Consider the following 24,641-nt stretch of genomic DNA (forward strand, 5'->3'; position numbering starts at 1 on the left):
TGCTCAGCGGGTAGCCTGCTTCCTCATCTCTCTCTGCCTGCTTCTCTGCCTACTTGTGATCTCTGTCTGTCAAATAAATAAATAAAATCTTAAAAAAAAAAAAAAAATAGAAGCAGCCAGAGAAAAGTCAAGGGACTATTAGTGGAGGTCTTCATGGGGTGGACAAATACTTGTAATTTCATGGGGCTTTATCAAGCTAAGGTGACAAATGTGGCTTAAGACAAAGGAATATGGTCTCAACTCTGAAGGATACTCAGAAGAACAGGAATGGGTTCCTGTGATTGAACATATAATGGAAAAAGTAATAAAATTAATACTGGATCCTAGATTATTCCTTAGTCATCCCTTCACATACCCCTTTAAAAGGCCAAAAGGCCATCTTTTCAATGATCTTGTTTGTTTTCTTTCTTTATAACTAATGTAAAAGATCCTGCTATTTACTGCCACCGCCAAGCAGGAGCCTACACTTATCTTTGGCATTTTCACATGCATCTGCCCAAATGTGCCCACCTACTTCTTCTTGCCTTTAAAAAAAGAATCTGTGAACTCCCAATGTCTGATAAAGATTTACTATTATTTACAGTCCAAATGTGAGCAAAGTGTATTTTAACAGGGAAGAAAACCTTTATCACTATGGGAGTGAATCCCTGTGATAAGAGATTTCAGGCCAGAAGTTCCAATTTAAAGGACCTTCTTTTCTCCTTCTTTTTTTTTGTTCTTTTCTTTTCTCTTCTTTTATTTTCCCATGAGGGGTAGTGGAATATTCCTAGCTACCCTAAAATTCTCCCATGTCAGCAACTGCTCTATATCTAAGGCTGGTCCTGACATGCTTAACAAAATGATGGACTTGGAATCCCATATAACTATATACTTTCTTGCCTTTTTAAACTATAAAGAGTTTATTTCCAAAGTATAAAGTAAGTTATGAAAGGCTTTGATTTTTCTATACAGTAAAAATAAAAACATATCTGAGAAGAATAACATTATGCTTTCATTTATTCATTTCTATATAGCCAAACAACTGCCTGATGTTTGCTTCCTTTAACTGAATTTGAAAGAAATTTTAAAGTCTTCTTAATAGTCAGAATGACAAAAATTTCTTGAAGCACTTAGTATAATACTTAGAGGTCATTATGTTTATAATATATTAATGAATTTCAAAGCTGCAAAAAAAAAAAAAAGAAGCCAACTATATTTTAATGAAAATTGCTAAGAAAAGCTGATCCTCTTTTCTTAACTGTTTTGTATCTTTTTATGGTCCAAGATAAATAATTGATAAAATTAATTGCTCAGGAGATCCCTGAGCACACATATACCTGCTGGTGCATATCTATCAGCTAAAATACTTACTATGTCACCTTTATTTTACTTATGAAATATTCACACCTAACTTTCTTATAGTGACATTCTAGAGATATCCTCTGAGAGGAAATTACATACAGAAGGTATCTTCTGTAAGTTCTAATGAAATGGTACCTGTATGTTAAAAGAACAACAAAACTGGTGAAGTCTCTTAGGCTGCTAACTATATAATGCCTTAAGGAATTTGGGATTGAGCAGTACAATCTTGACAAAATATGGATCTTATGAAGAAAAAGTGATATACTCTAGATCCCACACTTCACTCTTTCTGATGACTAGAGTTCTTATTCTAGTTGAGTGTAAAAGTAATTTTGATTACAAAGGTGAGAAAATACCACAGGCATGGATTAAAGACAAGAAATCTTCAGGGTCCTGGGATGGAGTCCCGCATCGGGCTCTCTGCTCAGCGGGGAGCCTGCTTCCCTCTCTCTCTCTCTGCCTGCCTCTCTGCCTACTTGTGATCTCTGTCTGTCAAATAAACAAATAAAATCTTTAAAAAAAAAAAAAAAAGAAATCTTCCCGAGGAGAAAATACTTATTTGTTCAGGATTATTTCAGGCATCTGATGGCTTCTGTGTGATTTAAAGTCATCTGTCTTACAAACTGCCTCTCAGCCCTTTGTCAGGACACTAGTTTCTGCCCAGAGAACAGAATGCTCTCAACGGAAGTCAGTTTTTTAATAATTTTTTTATAAAACCGTATTAACACATTATGATGTCATTTATCAGTGATTGGTCAGAAGAAAAATGCCTAAGTACATGTACAACTATTTTACATTTTGTACTATAAACCAGCTAAATCACATATTAATGATAAGCACTAGTTCCCAGTGTTATTCCAAAGATTCTGAATGGCCAGGTCCTGAAGTTCATCTGTAATAGTAAGAGAGTTAAAAGGCTTACCACCCTCTTCGTTCCGCCAGGCCTCGCCACAGAGAATCTGTCCTGACCATCCTCTCGATGAGCTTCTTCCATAACATGCCATCAGATGTCACTCGGTACCATTCCTTACACACAAGTTCAGCAGCACATAGTGATTTGGCATCCAGGTATGACAGAATGTTCTCAGCAATGTGATCCAAACCCCGAGCTGTTGGGGGAGGGGGGTGCAGGCAAAGAAGAAGAATATAGGTGGTGTATGATTTTTTACAAAAGGTCCTTGAAAACAGAATAGCATTCATTCTGCTCCGAAGGCACATCATTGTCCCTAGTGTGGTCCAGTTTCTTTTTCAAACAGAAACTTGGGTAAAATGAGTGTCAATAATTTTTCCATAAGGTTATAGAAATGAACAATATTTTCCATCTTCCTTTAGATAAGGAAGTTAAAGCTAACAACCAGCAAACCCCCCAAGACATTAAAAATAAAAAGGATTCCAGAAAAACAATTCACATCTATCTATATGGATTTCAGCACTAGGGGATGTTCTATGGATGGCATCTCAAAGTCTGTGATTCAGACCCCCCCAAATCTCTATATTAGGTCCATTTCTCATTCTCTTTCTATTACTGCTGCAGTTCCAAAGCTGTTCAGTAAAAGAAATATCCTTTAAATGTACTGGGGGAGAGGCACTAAGTCAGAATGTGCTGGGTTATAGAATTTTGGGCATGTAGAAAGGAGAAGAAGGAAATACAAACTGGTAATAGGAACATCCCGAGAGGAAAGACAGAGAGGTTTGTTTAAGTTCAAGTATGACTTTAATTTCAGATGTTTAAAAAAACTACATTTGAGAGTAGTTGCTGCTATAAAACCTAAATGACAGTTGGCCAAACAAAAACAAAAACAAATAAATAAAACAAAAACAAAAAACACCCCAGACCAATAAATAACTTGGTTAGCATTTCAGAGACCATTTTGTAGAATGTACAGAGGAAAACAGTGGAAGTAGATCTTGGGCTGACTAAACTGGATGGGCTTCCCAATTAAAATACTCTACCACCCAAATCTGTAACTGAGGCCTCAGAGGAATAGATCCTATAAAATAGGATGATCATACTAATAAAGCTTTTGGCTGCTGTTCTAATTCACAAGTGAGACAAACACATTCAAAGTTACTTCTCTTTCAGGTTACATATCAGAGGTTTGCTGAAGACTTAAATAGTGCAGAAGGATTCCTTCATACTCTGACTCCCTGAGGCACAAACTTAACAAATAGGAAAGAGAATACCACATTTCATTTAGTGCCTTTCACTTGAAGAACACAAAGACCCACTTGGACGCCATTAGCAACAATCAAATGTGCTTAAACATTATTCTAATTATAAAATTGTATGGATATCAGTCACATTTTTCAGCAGATTTGGAAAAGAAAGCATTAAATGGATTCTGTTTGGCTGACATCACATGTTCATATTTAAGCACAAGCAGATGGAGGCATCCATCACCTAATTCTTATTAAAGGAAAATGACTATAAGCCAATTAAAGATATAATAATTAGTTCTTCATACAAAAAACAGTGATGGTACAGTTCCTGCATGTTTAAATTGAAACTTTCTACACTATCAGAAGTTCCCAAAATCCATTCCTGTGTTTTTAATGGCTATCATCAAATTGTTCCTGATCTTTCACTATGTCCCTACAGTAAGTCTTTGGAAGTAATTTCACCTAACACTCCAAACAAACCCATTACATTAATTGATTATAGGCATTTTTTTGAAGTAGTTTGGTTTACTAAATGTAGCCAGATGGTGTAGGTTTATAAGTTAAAATGGTCATAAAACATTAGACTGATGATTTAATATCTTAGAAAATGGTCAGCAGATACACACCAGGGATCAGGATTAGGCAAACAACACACAGGTCTAATCAACTCCTGTTCAGTTCTTAGTGGTATATGCTTGAGATAGTGGCATGTCTTGATAATTGGGGAGAGCACAATAATGAGGTACACACAGATTGTTCACACAATGAAAACTATTTGCCTATGGCTAAAACAAAATCCAGTGAGTGAAGAGGGGGCAGAAGTCTATTCTATTTAACAAAAAATATAGGTACAAATTTAGCTTTAAAATGGCTATTTCTAAGTTATAAATAGGTATTTCTTTTGTTTTAAAAGGGGATTTAAATTCCAATTTTGGAAAAACAAATTTACAAAAAGACAATTGGCAAAGATTAAGCAAAGAAGTAATACACAGTTTTACAGAGGGTTGGTATATTTTTCATGAAGGACAGTTTGCACAAGTATTAAAAACCTTGAAAATGTTCATAATTCCTTAATGTAAGAAAACCACTTCGGTTGTTTTTTCCTAGGATGCCCAAAAGATTAGTAAGAATGTCCACTACAGCAAAGTTTATAATAGGAAAAACATTTTAAACTACCTATATGTTCCAAAAAGGTGTTAAATAATATGTGTTTCGGCTATCATAAAGAATATATAATACTATAAATAATTATGTTTTAAAAGAACACATAGGAAAATACATTCAGAAAACACAGTGAGAGAAAATGTTACAAACACTTATGATCCCAGCTTTAGAAGGAAATATACACAACTAGAAAAAATAGTAAGGCCAAATATTAATAGCATATCAGCTATTAGTTAAATAGTAAGGCCAAAATATTAACAGCATATTAGCAGCGCTCTCTGAATGGTGGGGTTCTGGGAAATTTCATTTTTATATTTTAAACTGCTTTGAGTTTCCCAAAATTCCTGTAACTTCTATAATCAGGAAACTGGAAAAACTAAAAAAACACCAAGATATGGTATTTTACAGATTCACTCATCTTTTGTACTCTATTTTCTTTCTTTCTTCCTTTCTTTCTTTCTTTTTTTTTTTAAAGAGAAAGAGTGCTAGTGTGAGGGAGGAAGAAATGGAGAGGGAGAGAAAGAATGAACCCCAAGGCAGGGCTTGATCTCCTGACCTGACCCTGAGATCACAACCCGAGCCAAAATCAAGAATCAGACACTTAATCTGACTGAGCCACCCAGGCACCCCTGCACTATATTTTCTTCTAAAATAAACTTTTAGCGAAGAGGACAATCTTATGTTTTCTTGAGATAGTATTTGCCCCAAATACTGATGTCTACAAAGTGTCCTAGGATCACATCGAGCATTCAGTAAAACCACATCATCCTCCCCTGAAAAATAAAATTTTAAGTGTATATGTGCATGTGTGTGTATTTAAATATATATATTTATATATATATATATAGTTTTTGAGAGCTCTTTGCAGTCTGCAAACAGTGAGACTGCAAAACCGGGAGTTTACATATTTAATGTCATAAGACTCCTGAGATACTTTTTCAAAATACTCAATTAAAAATGCTTCCTATTCAGTCCTATAATTTAAATATTGTCGAGGGCGCCTGGGTGGCTCAGTGGGTTAAGCCGCTGCCTACGGCTCAGGTCATGATCTCAGGGTCCTGGGATCGAGTCCCACATCGGGCTCTCTGCTCAGCGGGGAGCCTGCTTCCTCCTCTCTCTCTCTGCCTCTCTGCCTACTTGTGATCTCTGTCTGTCAAATAAATAAAATCTTTAAAAAAAAAAATAAAATAAATATTGTCGATAAATTCCCATAGAAATCCAAGTATATAAGTTAGCATATCTTAAAAACTAAGACACATTATCAAGGTAATACCTTGGAAAATATTTTATTTGCATCTCTCAGTGGGTAAGAACAGGATGACTAGAAGGGCATGAGATGCAGAGAAGACAGGGGAAAGAGGAGTCTCTATTTCCAGAGAGTGATTTTGGGTATTTATACCCCCAAGAAGGTATGATTAAAGGACTCAGTTTATAAAAATCAAGCCAATAAAGACTTCTAAAAAGAGAGATGAAACTCCAGTTCCACTACCATTGTAACATATCTTCCAGGCAAATTAATAGCGCACAAGTACCCGTAGACATACCTGGCAGAGCAGTTATGAAATCCCTCTGCAACATAGGTTTAAGATACGAGTTTATGTGCCCATGTTGGTAATGACACATTTGGGATATAAGATGTTCCACAAATTCCACTTGATCGGACTCTGACCACTGCTCAAAATATTTGACACACAGTTCTTTTTCCTTCTCATAGCTTGCTGAGAGCTTTCGTTGCTTGGGCACAATCATACTGGAAGTGCCATTGGCAAGTTTTGTCTGTAGAAGGAGTGGATTAAAAAGAAACATAAACAGTAAGTATTGAAAAGGAGGGAAATAGATACTTTTCTGATCTGGCATCCTTTGTTATGTCTGTATGTTGGAGCTCACACTGTTGCTCATTAGTAACTGGATATTTGTGAACAATTACACGGAAAGCCACACAAAGACCACGGTAAGTTGGTAAATCAGGAACAATGCTGGACAACTAGGCATCCATTTCTAAAAGTTCACAGGAAGATATTATTTGGAGATCTACAGATGAAAGCTGAAAGCATGCTAGGTTATTATTATTAGCAAGCAAAAAAGCTAATTTGTTTTTTCTTGTATACACCAGTTACTGGGCATTTATACAACTACAATTACGTTTTTTAACAGTCAAATAAGAAACCTTCCATGCAAAGAAAGGCTGATGAATAATTTGAGACTCTAGTACCTTTGGAGATAAAGCTTAACTGTAACATTTATATGCTTAATCTAACCTTTTCCTTCTAAAAAAGAATTCAAAATTACATGCCACAAAATCTTTTTATTTATTAGTTCATTCAGTAAGTATCAACTGAGCACCTACAATGTGTCAAACACTGTCCTAAGTGCTAGGAATACAATACTGAACAAAAATAGCAGTCTCTATCATCAGGCACTTATACTGCAGTGTGTACAGCATGATAAAACCATAAACAAATAGAAAATATAAGGTGGATAGTGCTATTAAGAAAAATAAGGGAATAGGAAAAAACTACATGTTATTGTAGCAGGCAAAATTCTAAGATGGTTGACCCCAAGATTCTCGGCTTGGCTCGTGGTGTACACATATCTTCCCTCAAGTATTCAAACAAACATATAGGTACTGCTTTGATTTAATTAAGGTGCCAAATCGGCTGGCCTTAAGATGGGGAGATTACTGCAATGGGTCTGACCTATCAAATAAGCCCTTTAAAGGCAGAGAGTTCCCTCTAATTGGTTGTGGAAAAAGAAGGGGGACCACATGTAAAAGGATGTGGTCAGCCTCTGGGAGCTGACTGAGCTCCCAGGTGACAGCCAGTAAGGAAATGGGGACCTCAAGCCTACAAAGGCAAGGTACTGTATTCTGACAACAATGATCTGAGAAGAGAATTTTCCCTCAGAGCCTCCAGATGTGAACTCAGCCTGGTCAGCATCTTCACTTCAGTCTTGTGATACTAGGAGCTGAGGAACCCGAGCCATGCTGTGCCAGAATTCTGACCTAGAAAACTGTGAGCTGATGAATGGGTGCCATTTTAACCTCATTTGTTATGTAGCAATTTTTAAAAAACCACAAAAAAAACTAATATAGTTATTTAAGTCTGAGGGGTCAGAGATAGCTTCTCTAAAGAGATGGCATTTAAACTGAGACATGAAGGAAATGTGGGAACTAGACATTTTGTTACACAAGGGAAGAAACATCTAGGGCAAAGGGAATTTGAGGGCAAAGGTCCTGGGTGGCAGTCTCTCTGACATGTTCAAGGAATAGGTAAGAGGCCCAGGGTGGATAGTATAGTTGGAGTAGTCCAAGCCAGGTCATCCAGATCATTATGTGGTGACAGCTAATGTCCAGTGATGGCTTGGGACAATTCCATCCCTGCCTCAAAAGAATGCCATTCCTCCCATGAAAAGGTAGAATTTATCTTAGCTTTTGAATCTGGGCTTTGGCTGACAGAATGGGGAGAAAGTGACATTCCAGGACTCCTAAGCCCACACAGCTTCTGCTTACTTTTTCTTAGAGTCTTGAGCCACCCTGTAAGAGATTCAGGCTACCCTCCTGGAGAGGGAAGTTGGGAAGATGGGAAGCTATGCAGAGAAAAAGGTCACATGGAGAATCACCTAGAAGCCCGAGAGTAACATGATCTGACACCTTCTAAAAGGATCACTACTGTGTGAAGAACAGACTATAGGGGACATAAATGGAAATAAGAAGGAGACTAAATAAGAGACAACTTTAGAGTAGTCCATGGAAGAGGACAATCTTTTGGACCTGAGTAGTAGCTATAGAGGTGGTAAGAAATAATTGGGACTCAATATGTATTTTGAAGGCAGAGCAAACTGGATTTACTGACAGACTGGGTATGAGGAAAAAAAAAGACAAGGATCATGTGCAAATTTGAAGGTGGGGACACTTGGAGAAGATTCAGAAATCAACAGAAACTTTCGCTATTCTGAAAAAAGTTGGCTTTCTTTAGAGGGTAATCAGAAAGCGGTACAATTGGTACTTTTCAAAGTAATCTGATAGATATTTGGCATATTTGTCTGAGGCAATCCCAATCTGGCAGGGAGGCCAATGTTACTATGGAGCTCATACCTGCCTGGACATGCTGAGTGTGCCATAAAGCTAACATATTTGTATAATCAACTTCTGCTATTTGAGGCATAGTCTGGCTTAATTTCTAAACATTAAATCCTGCATACAGGCTGCTTTACAAATGACTCCTGATAGATCTGAAAGTATATTTTCAAGAATGGTATTAGCCGTTTTGCACAGAAAAAGCTAACACCTGTAAGAAACAAGCCCTGGTGTATGGAGCTGGATGTTTTCTAGCATAAGTGCCACTCTTGTCTATGATAGAGACTAAAAATGATTAATAAGAACCTTGTTGGACACAGGCCTTGGGGAATTTCAGAGCTGCCTTTTGTGTAGGTTATTTGTTTGCATTTCAGAAAAGGAAAACTTGTGAAATATGGAGTAAGATTGAGTGAGCTAATGAACGAGTGAGTGGGTATACAAGCTTGACCAAATGCCACTTCTCACCTCAACAACCCAAACCTTCCACTCCATCATTTTTTATAAATTTGTCCTTTTGTCTTTTAAAAGGTAGAAATGGACTGGAGTTTGATGCTACCAAGGGTATTGTTTTCCAGAAATGCCAGTAATAGAGAGCAATAATCAGCAATGGTAAGGAAATCATTCTGTTTATAACCTTCAACAAACCAGATGTTTCTATAATCACAGGGAGTCAGTCATGCTTGATCAGTAGTTATCAGACTAGTAACAGATAAAAATGCCTAAGGATTTCACAAGTTTGATTATTCCACTGCAGGAGCTAAAGTTCAGTCAGGACTTTCATATATATATACTTTTTAGAGAAATTTTTTAAAAAAAAATTTGAGAGAAAATGAGAGTGAGAGAGATCACAGAGAGAGAGGGAGAAAGAAGCAGGCTCCCCACTGAGCAGGGAGCCGGATGCAGGACTCAATCCCAGGACCCTTAGATCATGACCAGAGCCAAATACTGACGGCCAACCAACTGAACCACCCAGGCTCCCCAGGACTTTCTTATATTTCCAATGATCAAATAATAAATGGGACCTAAACCATTTGGCTATTAGAAATGAAGTATAAACTGAGAGTTCATGAATTGCCCAACTGTCTAGGCTACACCAGCGGGCACTGCATTTTAGTTATCACCCCCAAAACAGAGTATTTCCTTGTGAGGTAGAAAGATACACACCTCAGCCATCATCACTTTGAATGAGTTACTCTTAACTACTACACCACACTGTGTTAAGAGCTTTGGTTCTACAATACAAAGATCTGGTGTCTAATTCTAGCCCCTTGATTTATTAGCTGTGTGTCATGGCATAAACAACTTGATTCCCCCCCACCCTTGAGTCTCTGCTTCCCTCAGCTCCAAATTATAGGATATATTCCACTGGGTTTTTGTGAGGATCAAATAAAATAATCTAAGAAAACCATGCTTAGCTCACCACCTGGCACACAGGAAAACGCTCAATAAACCAACACTCTTGATGAACTTCTGACACCGCTGGTGTTGGCCTTTCCTTCTCCTTTTGAAAACACATCCTTCTTTCTCACTGTGTAATATATACTTTTTAAATTTTCATTGCCGCAAATGTACATGGAACTGCATAATCTCAAGTGTATAGCTTTATGAATTTTTAGAATTTAACTAGAGCCTAGATCAAGAAGCAGATTACCATGAGGATTATAACCCCTGCCTTGTGTTCCTTTTATTGGGTCACTAGTCCCACCAAGGGTAAGCACTTTATTTATTTCATTAAAAAAAAAAAAAAAATATATATATATATATATATATATATATATATATATATACTTTTTAAAACTGTCTACCTATACAATGTATAGCATTTAAAAAATGTCATACTTAGGGCTAAATTTAACAACATATGTGTTAATACCTGTAAAACTGAAAACAACAAAACAGTGCTGAGGGAAATTTTAAAAGACTTCAATAAATGGAGAGAGATACTATGTTCACAAATGGGACTGAATATGGTTAAGATGTTCATCTTTCCAATTGATCCATTGATAAGAGTTAATGTAGTAGCAATGAAATTCCAGCAAGCAAGCTAACAAGCAGATTCTAAAATTTGAATGGAAATGCAAAGGACCTAAACATTAGCCAAGCGATCTTACAAAATAAAAACAAAGATGGAAGACTCACACAACTGAATTTCAAGACTTAACAATAAAGCAATAGTAATCAAGATAGTGTGACTTTGCTATAAGGACAAACATGTAGATCGATGGAACAGAATACAAACTCCACAAAGAGACTTACATATGGCCAGCTCATTTTTGAGAAAGGTGCCAAGAAAATCCAATAAGGAAAATATAATCCTTTCAAAAGATGATGCTGAAATGTCTGGATACCCATACAGAAACAAAAGACTTTGTTCTTTACTATCAACCATGTATAAAAAGTAACTTAGGTGGATTCTGGACTTATGTGTAGGAGCTAACACAGAATGCCTAGAAGCAAGCATAGAAGAAAATCTTGGTACTCTTGAGACAGGCAAACATTTTATACACAGGGCACTAGAGCACAGACTTTTTTTTTTTTTTTAAGGAAAAAATAGATAAATGATAAATTAGCATGTGGCAAAATTTTAAATTTCTGATTTCTAGAAAAGAAAAAGTTAAAAATACAAACCACAAACTGGGAAAAAAACATTTGCAATACATATTTTTGACAAAGGACTTGTATCCAGTATATATAAAGAACTCTTAAAACTCGATAATAAGAAAACAAATAACCCTAGTTTTTTTTTTTGTTTTGTTTTGTTTCATTTTTTCTTTTTTAATGAACCAAAGATCTGAATAGACATTTCATAAGAAAAGAATCATGGATGGCCAACAAGCTCATGGAAAGATATTCAACATCATTAGTCACTAGGAAAATGCAAATTAAAATCACAATGAAAGGGGCATCTGGGAGGCTCAGTGGGTTCAGCCTCTGCCTTTGGCTCAGATCGTGGTCTCAGGGTCCTGGGATAGAGCCCTGCATCGGGCTCTCTGCTTGGCGGGGAGCCTGCTTCCTCCTCTCTGCCTACTTGTGATCCCTCTCTGTCAAATAAATAAATAAAAGTCTTTAAAAACAATCACAATGAGATACTACTATACACTTATGAGAATGGCTAAGATGAAAAAGACTGAACATACTGGCAAAGATGAAGAGCAACTTGGACTCTCATACATTGCTGGCAATAATAGTTAAAGATACAACTACTTTAGAACACAGGGAGCAGTTTCTTAAAAAACTGAACAGATGCTTATCATATGACCCAGCAACTCCACTGCTAGGCACTTACCTCCCCTACAAAATGAAAACATCTTTACACAAATACTTGTACATATATGTTCATAATAGTCCCAAGCTGAAAAAAAAAACTCATTGTCCACCAAAAGTTGAAAAGCAAACTGAAACCTATCTGTAAAATGGAATAGTACTCAGAAATAAAAGGAATGAACCACAGATACACAAAATCATATGTATGAATCTCAAACACATGCTGAACAAAAGAAGTCAGGTACCAAAACTCATACTTTATGACTCTACTTATATGAAACTCTAGGAACAACAATCTAATTTGTAATGATAAAAACAGATCAGTGGCTGACTGGAGCTGGATGTGGGGGTGGGACTGACTGAGTAAAGGCGCAAGGGAAGTTTCTGGGGCAATAAACGTGTTCTACAGCTTGACTGTTACACAGCTGTCTGTATACATTTGCCAAAATTCATCAAACTACATGCTTAAAATGGGTGTATTTTATTGTATGTAAATTATATTTTGATAAAATTGAAACTTCCAAGGATAGAGTATTTCTAAGGATAAATGTTACTGCAATATTAGTTTCATTTGTAACTAAGATATTACATTTATAGAGCACTCAGAGATAAAAGTCTTTGTTATCAAGCCTCTTCCCTCTATCATTCTCCCATACAGATTTTTCTACTAATGGCCGAAGTAAAAGTAGCAAAATTTCAATTTGAGAACCTCTGAAAATCCACAAGGGCACAGTGAAAAGTTCAATTATTAAAAAATCAAAAGGTTGTATATTAGAGTGTATGGGAGAAAGGGTAATGGTTACTGGTGGCAATAGAATTGATTTGGCTTTCCCAACAAAAGCTTGATGACTCAACCACTACTGTTCAAATGTCTAGGAAAGCTGACAAACAACCTCAGTTTAATGGTAACACTAACTGCACAGATCTTTTGCTTTTCTGTTTACAACAAACAGTTCCAAAAGAAAGAAAGGAAGAAAGAAGCTGTCAGATGACAGGCACATAAAATGAAAGGACTTAAGCATTTATATGACTCTTCTCAGCTTAGTCCTCAAAGGCTAAAGGCTAACATTTCCCACCTATCACCCCTGAAAAATATTACAAGCACCCCTTTCAAAATTACCATGAATTCTTTTGAAGCTGAGCCAGGAGGGAAAATACAAACATCAACTAGCCTAACCACCACCACTGCAGTATCAAGTGAGCTCAATCTGCTAACTGTGTTAAGTACAGGTTGGAAGATGCTGGATGAACTTGATGGTGAACTGATGATAGATGTTTCTAGCTGGCAATCAAACCCTGCTTTAATCACAGGGAAGGGTGTGGGTTAAGTAGAGAAAGAAAAATGTTTCAGACATAGGACACCCTTTGGAACTGGGGATGTAAGGGCTAAATAGAGTAATATTTATGATATTTAAGGATTCTGTTTGGCCTTAAGAAGGGCTTTGAGAAGGGGGGGCTTGATACATAGTTAATGGGGATTAAGGAGTACACTTGCCGTGATGAACACTGGATGATTAAAATAGAATAAATAAAATAAAAACTTTTTAAAAAGGGCTTTGAGGAAAGACTCAGGCATTGAAACCCATAACAGGGGAAAGGGGACATAATGATTAAGCTGAGGAATGAGTCTAAGAATAAAATGGGCAAGGGTTGTAATAGGGATAAGGCTATAGCCTAGGAGGGATAGGACAAGAACTTGGACTAAGGCTGGAACCTTAGAGTTATCAGTCAACCAACAACCATTTATTGAGTTACTTCTCTGGGCACTTTTCTAGGTGCTAGAGAAAATGTAGCACCACAGCTTCTTTACCTTCTCTAGGGAGGAGTAGGGAGAGAATACATAATAAATATGTTAACTTCAGAAACCAATAAATATTGTCAAGAAAACAAAATAAGGTAACATAAAAAAGGGAGGGAATAGTACAGTCTACTGTAACTGAGGTGGTCATGAAATGATGCAAAGGAGTTAACACCAGAGCTGAGATCTGAATAACGAGGGTCAGTCTTGTGAAGATCTGCGAATAGGCCCCCAGATACGAAGGAGTCAAAGGTGTGTGTTCAAATGAAAGACAGAAAGAAGGCTAGTATGGATGGTGCAGAGTGAATATCAGGAAATGAGGTTAGTGAGGTGGCCTGGGGCCAGATCACAAAGACCTTCTGGGCCACAGTAAGGAGTTTGGATTTCATCCGAAGTGTAAAGGAAAACCCCTGGAGGTTCTGAATGAGTCAAGTATGACATCATCTGATTTAATCCTTTAGAAATATTTATACTAGCTGCCATGTAGAGAATGGTGAGGGGATAACAAGAACAAGTTGCATGAACAGAGGAGGACCAATTAGCAGGTGGAAAAAATAATCCATGCAAGAGGAGATCATGGCCAAGATTAGAAGAGCTGGATTAGGAAGTATTTGGAAGAAAGGTATTTTATCCTCACTGGAGGAAGGAGGACCTGCTGAGAATTCTAAGTTTGGATTATAATACATATTTATTTCAATATAATAATTGACTTCTTCAATAGGGCTGGTCCTTCAAGTGTTTAATCTGGTTATTAACCTGGAAAGTGACAAAACCAGGGTTCTTGTTCCTGTGGCCAGAAGAAAAAGGGTAAAACATTCAAGAACTTTGAGGGGGAAAAGAAAGGATTTTTTAAAGGTCTATACTATACTCTCTATTGGCTGTTGCCAGGTTTTAGTTAAATAAAAATTCAAAAGCACTGACTTTAAAGTTTTGTTTTTCCTTTATTTCTTGGCAAAAATGTATTTTCTGGAAGTTCAACGCTGTCCTGGCCAAATTAAATGGAAATGGTGTTGTCTGCATTTTGATTAGGACCCAAAGAGATAAGCAAGCACAGAGAGGGATGGGGACATGGTGATAGCAGGAAGATCCAAAAGAGCTCTAGAGATCCCAAAGAGCTAGGACAGAAACAAAAAGGAAGCCAGAAGGGTTAGTGCCCATTGGCATCTGGGTATCTTTTATTTAACAGGGGACTTCAAGAAAAACTTCATACAGTGTCTTAGAAGTCCTGAATTCTTTTTTCTTTTTAAGAATTTTAAAGGATTTTAATTTAAGAATTTTAAAGGATTAAAGAAAGGATCTGGCCACAAATTGAACATGCAGAATGAGACGTAATGAGTGTTCAAAAGTGGTATCATAGCTTTTATTGTTCTAATTTTCAGTTAAAAAACCACTGTAACTTTCAGCAACCAAAGAAGTAGTCTGTTGTTCCAATTCTCTTTTGAGAGGGGTGGTGGGGAGGGTGAATTGAGAGTGCAAATGAAAAGAAAATGGTGGCCCTACATATAGAATGGGACATACATTTCAACAGAAGTAAGCATCACATTTCTCAGTGGGATTATTATATTAATATTTTAAGAGCTTCTACTAAATATGATTACATATTAGGTGAACTCATAAATATGTCAGATCTGATTAGTGAACATGGAAGACAGGAAGGGGCAGATTTGTCAGCAGAAGGAAAGTTCACATTATGAATCTGACTGGTTTCTAATAACCAAAAAGAAAATGCCTGCAATCACTTCAATTCTTTCAAATAAAACTCACTAAAAACAAACTCACAAATATCCCAGTATACATGATTACTTAAAGACTGGACACTTGCCAATCTTTTCTTTTTTTTAACTTACTAATTATAGGAAAAGCCATATAAAAAATTCAGCAAAATCAAAACAAAGCTATTTTGATTATTTCCAGGTTTCTGAGGTAGTTCAAGAGATAAGATAGTCACTCAACACTGCTAGGCTTCAAAACTGGGGCTCTTGTTTCTGTAGTGGGTTCCCTCATGCAACTTCATAGCTTCCAGGCCAATAGGTTCTTTTGTTCTAAACCAAAAACTCACAGCAGTTTAATTTACTGCTGCATTATTATAGCTACTAACTACACACACCTCCAAGGCTGGTAAACCCACTGATGTAGGCAGTGCCACCTTAAAAGGATTTTTGGATGGGTCTTACTGATGGGGGGGGGGAGGACATAATGTTTAATTATAAGAAATGATTGAAATAGGCACAGACATACCCCGGGTGCCTCTGCACTGCAGCAAGCTCTAAACTTGTTATCGTTAATGGTTTAAATTTCACTGTGCTAATCATTTCAGGACACAAGCCTTTCTTGATAATCTAATGAATTATTCCAACATCCTTCAGCAAAAAAAAAAATCCTCCATGACAGCACTAATTACAAGACGTTTTCCCAGAGCTTATGTAAAATATGACAGAGCAGCAGCTTAGGGAATTGCAGAAAACTGCTTCTAATTTCCACTGAGAAACTGACAAACACCTCTCTTTCATCTCTCCCAGCTCTCAAGTAAGATTTAACTTTCTCATTTAGTTAATTACCGAGTGAGGATCATCATTTCCCCGGATCGGAGCGGCACAGAGCCTTTATCGTGTTAACTTGTGAACTTGATCGATGGCTGCTGCTAAAACTTAATAACTTCACCCTCTGGCAAATTGTAAGATAAATATAATAGGAGAAACTCTGACAGTAAAAACCTGCCAGAAATGAGCGCTGTGTTTATGTTTCTTTGCAGGCAGCAAAAAAACAACCGACAGCTTATTACTGGTTGCGTGTTACTTATATTTAAAAGACTCCAGGCAGTTAACTTCCTACGTACTGTTAAAACTTTGCTCACAAGATGGGGAAAAACGGGAAAAAGCACCAGTAATGCAGACTTGGGGAAGTGAGGAAATAAGAAGAAAACGAAAAAAAAAAACCACCAAACAAACCACAAAACAAAAGAAACAAACCAAACAGGGAGAGAGGCAAGGCAAGAGAACAAATACACTGTGTAAACTCTCTTAAAATGTCATATTTATCATATAAAATGTCCAACCTGCATAAACAGGCATAAAATTCTTAAAAAGAAAAAAGAATTCAGGACTTCTAAGACACTGTATGAACTATATCTAGGAGCAAAGCAAGAGAATTTTGCTCACTCACATGTTTTCAATGACCGTAAGTCCATGCCTGAAGAATTCAATTAACTGCGTAATTCCTAGGTCTCTTTTCAAAAACCCCTGCAGCTAGAAAACCATTCACGAACTATACCATTTAACCCTTTCTTAAATGAGCACACTATAGCTAGGAAATGCATAACTTTGTCTCGAACAGTCCATCTAATTTTATGTTTAACTCCCACACCTCAGTAAGCCAATGAGAAGGAAATAGTCTAGAAGTTTTTCTTTCGGTCAAACTTGAATCTGAACTTGGAATTTTAACATTTAACTGTAGCAGAGATGATATCACAGCCTAGTACGGCATGAATTTTATGCCTTTTATAATCAACAGTACTAAGGGTAGTAAACAAGGGCCAATAAAAAGGCCTAACAAAAACAGAATGGCAGCTCACCAATACCAGTTCCCTCTAACCCCTAAAACTGGGAACAGTGCTGAAACCAAATCTATGTACAAATCACTAAATCCATTCACACTGACCACCCTCATAGTATAGAAGACTACAAAAAACAAAACATGAACTAAATTTTGGGGAGGGCAGAGAAAGGCAGAAAAAGTCCTATAGAACTTTGAGTTAAGCCTAACTTGTGAGACTGTATTTAATATCCACTGTACTTAATATCCACTATGATAATAACAAATCTTTTTTTTTTTTTTTTTAGGATTTTATTTATTTGGCAGACAGAGAGATCACAAGTAGGCAGAGAGGCAGGAGGTGGGCAGGGGGTGGAGGGAAGCAGGCTCCCTGCTGAGCAGAAAGCCTGATGCGGGGCCTGATCCCAGGACCCCTGAGAACATGACCTGAGCAGAAGGCAGGAGGCTTAACTCACTAAGCCACCCAGACACCCGATAACGTCAATTCTTCAAGGCTTCATGCTGCAGTCCAAGGGGCCACAGTTTTGAAAGTTAAAATGATTTGGAAAACTAAACATCAAAATAGCAAACCAAATTCATACTCGCAAGAGCATTAAATCTGATTCTTCATTTTGTTTTGTTTTTCTTTTCATTATATAAGAATCTAGAGGGAGGTCAAGCAGAGAAAGACTGATTTGTTTAAAAAAAAAAAACCAAACACAACAGCATTTATAATAGACATACTATAGACAATATGAAAAACATGGAAGCACAAAGAACATAAAAATTGCCCATAATTTCCGCAATCAACAAATAAAGAACATTTACATTTTGGTGGGTATATACCCTTTTGGTCTTGAAAAAAATATATACCAGCCAATTATTTGATGTGTAGGGGAGGAGGATGTTTCTGTGCCATCTAGAGGACTTTTTTTTTTTTTTTTGTCTGTAACAAATTAATTAGAGCAGGCAAAATTTATCTCCTTTGACTCAGAGAAGTCAAGATCTGATCCTGGAGGATACAGAATTACAGATCACTGTGACTATGGAGAAGAGGAGAGAGAAGAGGAGGAAGAGAAGAAATAAGGAGTCAGAAGGGGAGAAGGCTGGAGGAAAAGGAAGACAGGGAAAGAGAGAAGGTTGTGAGAGAAGGGGGAGAGGGAAGAGGAGAGAAGGGACAGGAATGCCTGGGAATGGGGGAGAAGAGAGTTGGGCACTTGGGAGGGGGTATGTAAGGACCCTGAAAAAGCTGGAGAGATAAGCAGAGGTAGGGAGAGATGGGGAGGGGGAGAAAGATAAGGAAAAGATGGGGAGGTAGGTAGGGAGGGAGAGGGATGAGGGGGACAAGAATAAATATAACCAAGTGCAACAGGGACCTAGCATGACCAAGCTCACCGGCAATATGCTTGTTGGACAAACAGGTCCTCTCCCACACAATAACCAATAAACATCAAGAGGAGAGGAGATGAAAAACCATTTTCCTAAACCACTACTTAATGTTTCAGGCAGAGTAATAAAGTTTAATTGTCTGGAATCTGGTTGCTCTTTCTGTAAACTTCCTCAGAGAGAGGTTGCTCATCTGGATGTTAAATAATGTTAATAGTACCAAAATAAAATTTCTGTGATGGAGAAAGTTTAAACTAAGAGTCTTCTCCCCAACTTCCCCCTCACATCCTCCCTTTATTTTAGCATTAGAAAGTTAAGTTCTACCATAAATAACAGGGAATGATGGAAGCACTGGCTGCCAGAGGAAAACAGAGACACACTTATAGCACAATTAAAAAGTACGGTAAAAATATAGCCAGTTTTAAATAAGGAAAGAAAAAAAATACTGCCCTCCTCCTCTTTGTGCTCTAATCCTTACATTTTTGTGTCCAATAAAAAAGGACTTAATGACTTGGTAAAACTTGCTCCTGAAGAAAGCCTTTGAGAAAGTAGATCTAAAACCTGGATTAGAAAAATACAAGGGTTTTTGCTTTGTTTTTTTGTTTTTGTTTTTTGCTTTTTTTTAAAATAGGATCTTAAGAAGCCAACTCAGCTTTCCAGGAGAAATTCAACTCTTTCCAAATGCTTGTTAATGCATGTTAAATGCAGCAAGAAATAATCCTATGAGGCAGCAGCACAGGCCTCTCTTAGCTGCAGTGAATGAGGTAAATGACTTGTAACTTCTGGAAGTCTTGGTTATCTGCAGGTAAAACTTTAATAACCCTTGGAGCATCAAGGGACTCAAGACATTTCTCTCTGGAATACTTGGGTAATTGTTTTCTTAATTTATCCAAGGAGAAGCTTAGTTTGGATGCTGCATCTGTTTTTTTTAGCAGAGGTGATCAAAATAACTTGCTCAAATTCACAGAAGTTAGTTGAGTTCAGATTAAATTTCAAAATGTACTTGTTACATAAAGTGAACAGTTTTTCTAAAATGAAATTTTGGCCCTTCCTCTTTTTAATGACTATAAAACTCCAGGTCAATGACAGCTCTACCATTTACTCAATGTGTGATCTGTGTGATCTGGGGTAAATTACTTAACTTACCTGTGCCTCAATTTCTTCATTTGTAAAAAGGTGATTCTTATAGTACTTGCTTTGAGGGGTTAATGTCAGGATTAAAAATAAAATAATACAGGTAAAGACATTCAGAAGAGTCTCGCAGTAAGGACATGGGCTGTCATTATGCTTTTAATAACTAGAGAGGACTTTAATACACTTAGTTGCTAATTATAATTAGCTTAATCCTTTATCAAATATAAACTTCTTTGCTTTTATAATAATTTTACGCCCATAAACCTTTACTTTCACACTAGATTTTAAACTCTGAAAGACAGGGCACCTGAGTGGCTCAGTGGGCTGAGCCTTTGCCTTTGGCTCAGGTCATGGTCTCAGGGTCCTGGGATCAAGCCCTGTATGGGGCTCTCTGCTCAGCGGGGAGCCTGCTTCCCCGCCCCACCCTCTCTACCTGCCTCTCTGTCTCTACTTGTGATCTGTCAAATAAATAAATAAAATCTTTTAAAAAAAGTAAAAGTGAAGCGTGATGATTCCTATCACATCTCCATTTCATTATCAAGAGATGGCAGAACATGGATGAAGCTTGGAGAAAGATCCTATTTTCTACAGCACATCAAGGCGCTATGTGGAGCCTATGCCGTGTTATAGTGGAGGTACTTCTCATGGCCCAATGAAGAACCAAGGGCCTTTTTATCCCCCTCAAAAAAAATAGCTAGCTAGAGTACCTGACTAGCCCAATCAGTAGCGCAAGTGACTCCTGATCTCAGGGTCATGACTTCAAGCCCCACACTGGGCATGGAGCCTGTGTTTAAAAAAAAAAAAAAAAAAAAAAAAGAATATAGCTACTTATAGGGGGAGGCCTGGGTTAGCTATAAGTCACTTGGTATATATGAGACACCATTATTTGATCTCTGTCTGTCAAATAAATAAATAATCTTTAAAAATAAAAAAAAATTAAAATAAACTCTGAAGGATAGAAATTATGATATAAGCCCTTTATATCTATGTAACAGCAGCTCAAAAATATTTGGTAAACTGAATTTTTAATCCAAACTAATTCAAAGAGTAGATATTGTTTTTTTGGGAGTACAACAGTAAAACATATTTGGAGTCCCCTTATCTCACCCACAAGGATGCCAACTATCCGTACACTGACACTTTGGCCATAAGTACTCTTATGTGGCAATCCTTAATCCATTAAGTTTTTAAAGTTTCATTTCAATGTTTTGTATAGTAATATACCTAAAACAGTACTATGCAAAACCTAAGACTCAAAGTGAGAAAGAAGTTCCAAAAGGAATGATGTTTGCCATTACACTGATGTTTCCACTAAGTTTAAGTTGGAGAGAAAGAGAAGAGCAAAAGGAAGACCTTGAAATAAGTTCTACAACATGGAATAAAAGACATGTGCACAGTGATTTTTTTTTTTCAATCTTTCAGAGCAATTGCCAAAACATTCCCATAACGCTGTAATTTAGTGAGGGAAGAGCAATAAGGAAATTATTAGAATGCTAACAAGACTTTCAATGCATTATTCTAATTTCCAAAATCCAAAATCCACTTTACTGGTTTCTACCAAGAGCTAACATCCTATGTACAGAGCAAATTTTGCTTCCTTCAGACTTTGTACTTTGTTTTAGTGATTAGCAAAGACAGAGTTATGCTGAAAGCAGACTAAAATTCCAGCTGTCATCAGCCCCCACCCTCTTCTCTCTCAAAAACTGGCAGAAAGGGGCACCTGGGTGGCTCAATTGGTTAAGTCACCAACTCTTAGTTTTGGCTGAGGTCATGATCTCAGGGTTGTGAGACTGAGCCCAGTACCAGCCTCCATGCTGGACGTGGAGATTGTTTAGGATTCTCTCTCTCCTTCTCTTTCCCTCTGCTTCTCTCTCCTCCCCCTCAACACAAACAAAACAAAACAAAACAAACAAACAAAAAATGGCAGAAAAACTGTTCCCATGTGATTTAATTTCAAGGTTATTTAACACCCCCCACTAAGGGCACTATTTTTATGGGATTTTTGTGGGCCAGAGACTGGAGTTTTTATTTTTCTGAGGAAAGAGGGTCACAAATTTTTTTTTTCAGAATAGGACAAACTTCCACCAGGGATTTCATGTGTGTATTTGTTGGGGGTGGAGGTGGGAGATGAAATGAAATCAGTAAGAAATGAAAATCAAGAAGACAGTTACTTCATAATGTTTATGCACTTGATTTAGAAATAGAAATCACAACATTTCTTTGGAGAACTTGGCCTTTCTTAAAGCATGAAATGGTTTCTGTAAATGGTTCCTGATTTACTACCCAACTTTTTAAACTCACCTGGGTGAGGCTTAAGCTCACATGGAAACTAAAAATATGAAACTCAAGGGTACCAACTTTTTCTCTTGAAATTTTCTATATCAAATGTTCTGAAGTTACTCTTTTTTTAAGTTTCTGTTTAAGGAACACATACTGAACGTTGATACCCCAGAAACAAACCATCATGAAAAGTTATCCTATAGCTGACAGACATAAACAGGCCCACGGCAACAGGGAAGCAGAATGACGGACCAGCCCTATCACTAAGTAGCTATGTGATCATGGGCAAGTTTCTACCGACATGGGACCACGTCTGTAAAATGAATGGGTGGACGGGATAATCTAAGGCTCAGTCTGGCTTTTATATTTTCAGTCTATATGATTTCAGTTCCATGGTAAATTAAAATAGAACCGAGTAAATAAATTTAAAAAGAGATTCATTCTTTGCATTTTCTTATTTAAAAACTAACATATTAGAATTTAAGCATATGCCCCTCAAGTGAAAAGAGAAATATTTTCTTAATATTATTTGGACAAGCAAATATTCCAGAATCTGAAGAATAAGTATGCTTTTTCTAAAAGGACTGCATTTCTAATGTAAAGAAATGCTATAATTCTGAGTGACAGGTACACAGGTAACATTATTATTCTCTCACTTTTCTACATGCTAAAATATACCATAATTAAGAAATTAACATTTTAAAAGTGATAAACTTTCTTAGGGTGGACACTAAAGACTGAAGACCTAATAATGTCATCTTGAAGTTTTCTGTGTCTTAATATAACTTATTTCTTTCATATTTACTCTCATTTCCTCCATCCACCTCTCTCCATAGTTCCCAGTATTTAAGGAAAGGTTTTCTAGAAAAATAACCATAAATGAAATGTATCTATCTATTAAAACCCCCTTCTTGGGTTGCCTGGGTGGTTCAGTTATTGAGTGTCTTCCTTCAGCTCAGGTCATGATCCTGTGTGTCCTGGGTCCTGGGATTGAGCCCCATATAGGGCACCCTGCTCAGTGGGAAGCCTGCTTCTCCCTCCTCAGCTCCTTCGTGCTTGTACTTCCTCTCTTGCTGTCTCGCTGTCATAAATAAGCAAAATCTTTTAAAAATCCCCAAAAACAAAAACAAAAAACTCCTTCCTGTGTTTGCAAAAAATTATATCAATTCAATACACCAATTTGTCTTATTTAGGGCCAAATCAAAATAGTAGGGCCGGGAGGGGGGTTGGGAGAAGGGGGGTGGGGTTGTGGACATGGGGGAGGGTATGTGCTTTGGTGAGTGCTGTGAAGTGTGCAAACCTGGCGATTCACAGACCTGTACCCCTGGGGATAAAAATATATGTTTATAAAAAATAAAAAATTAAAAAAAAATAGTAGGGCCACATGAAGAGTCTGCCAATAGACAGGAAAAACTTAGTGGGATCTTAATGCTTCATCAAGGTTATAGTGCTCACGATCAGATAGCTGTGTTCTCTACCAGTTTAATTTTTGCATTATAGTCCACAGCTCACTGTATCTTAGAGACCTTTTTCTTTCAGATTCCAAAGGCCATCAGTGTCCGCAAGGTCAAGGTGGCATATTGCAAATGAATATGGAGAAGAACTGAGACTTAATTTCCATTTGAAAGATTAAGTTTCACAGGAAATTACACACAGAATTTGTAGCACATCTTCCATAGAGATAGTATTTTTTGGTGGTGATCGATCTAACAGGCCTACATTGTAAGTTAAATAAGGCTGCAAGAGTGGGCTGGTATCAGAATGGACATGGACCAGGAGAATAGCAGTGACAATGTGGGGTGAGGGTGAGAAAAAGATAGAATGAAGACATTTTGGTAGATACTTTCTTAGGGATAACAGCAAGGAGCCTGGATATTACTGAAGGACTAAGTAAAACAACTTACTATTTTTAAAGATAGTGTTAGACAAGCCTTGTGCAATCCTTGCGTCAGCAATGTACAAACTATGTACGTAGGCTTGAATGAGCTGGTTACCCAGCCTGAGGTTAAAAGGCTCAAGTTTTTTCACGTGTAAAGGGGAACAAATAGTACCACCCATATCCCAGCGTTGTTAAAAGAAATAACAGGAGATCATCTATAAACTGCTAAGCATATAAGGGTGTGTCACATAAACACTCAATAAAGGTAGCTGTTACCGTTTGCTAGTACATGAAAGCCATTTGGGCAATTCAGACGGCATCAGGATCTGCCTACCAAACTCTGAAGCTAAAGTTTTAAATGAAACTCTGTATCACATTGCCTAGGAAGGGAAATTATGAATTGGAATATTTTAAAATATGCTAACTTGTCTGGCCACCATTAGTTTATATGATCGGGGACAGAACTGTTAAGGAAATAACGAAAATTTAAGATGTGATTAGATTTACCAGAAATCAGGGGAAACTACAACTTCGGGAATTTGCGGTGTGAGGAGTTATCTCATTTAAACAAATATATTAAAGACTTTCTGTGTGCTAAGTGCTATACTAGGTGATGCAAACAGAGGGTA

The 24,641-nt window shown here is 37.2% G+C and overlaps 1 protein-coding gene across 12 annotated transcripts in view; it reads right to left on the reverse strand.

The window, feature by feature from the left end:
• The window catches only part of BTRC (beta-transducin repeat containing E3 ubiquitin protein ligase), a 183,297-nt gene that overhangs the window by 23,950 nt on the left and 134,706 nt on the right, over window positions 1-24,641 (reverse strand). For all 12 annotated transcript variants that reach the window (XM_013054613.2, XM_004749449.3, XM_013054612.2 and 9 more), the window contains 2 exons: window positions 6,210-6,441; window positions 2,264-2,450 (listed from right to left, as the gene is read on the reverse strand). In XM_013054613.2, coding sequence (XP_012910067.1) covers window positions 2,264-2,450; window positions 6,210-6,441 — 419 coding nt within the window. The remainder of the gene's footprint in view (window positions 1-2,263; window positions 2,451-6,209; window positions 6,442-24,641) is intronic.

The sequence above is a fragment of the Mustela putorius genome, unplaced genomic scaffold (genome assembly GCF_011764305.1).
Source record: "Mustela putorius furo isolate JIRA1106 unplaced genomic scaffold, ASM1176430v1.1 tig00003909_pilon_pilon_pilon, whole genome shotgun sequence".
Classification (NCBI taxonomy): domain Eukaryota; kingdom Metazoa; phylum Chordata; class Mammalia; order Carnivora; family Mustelidae; genus Mustela; species Mustela putorius.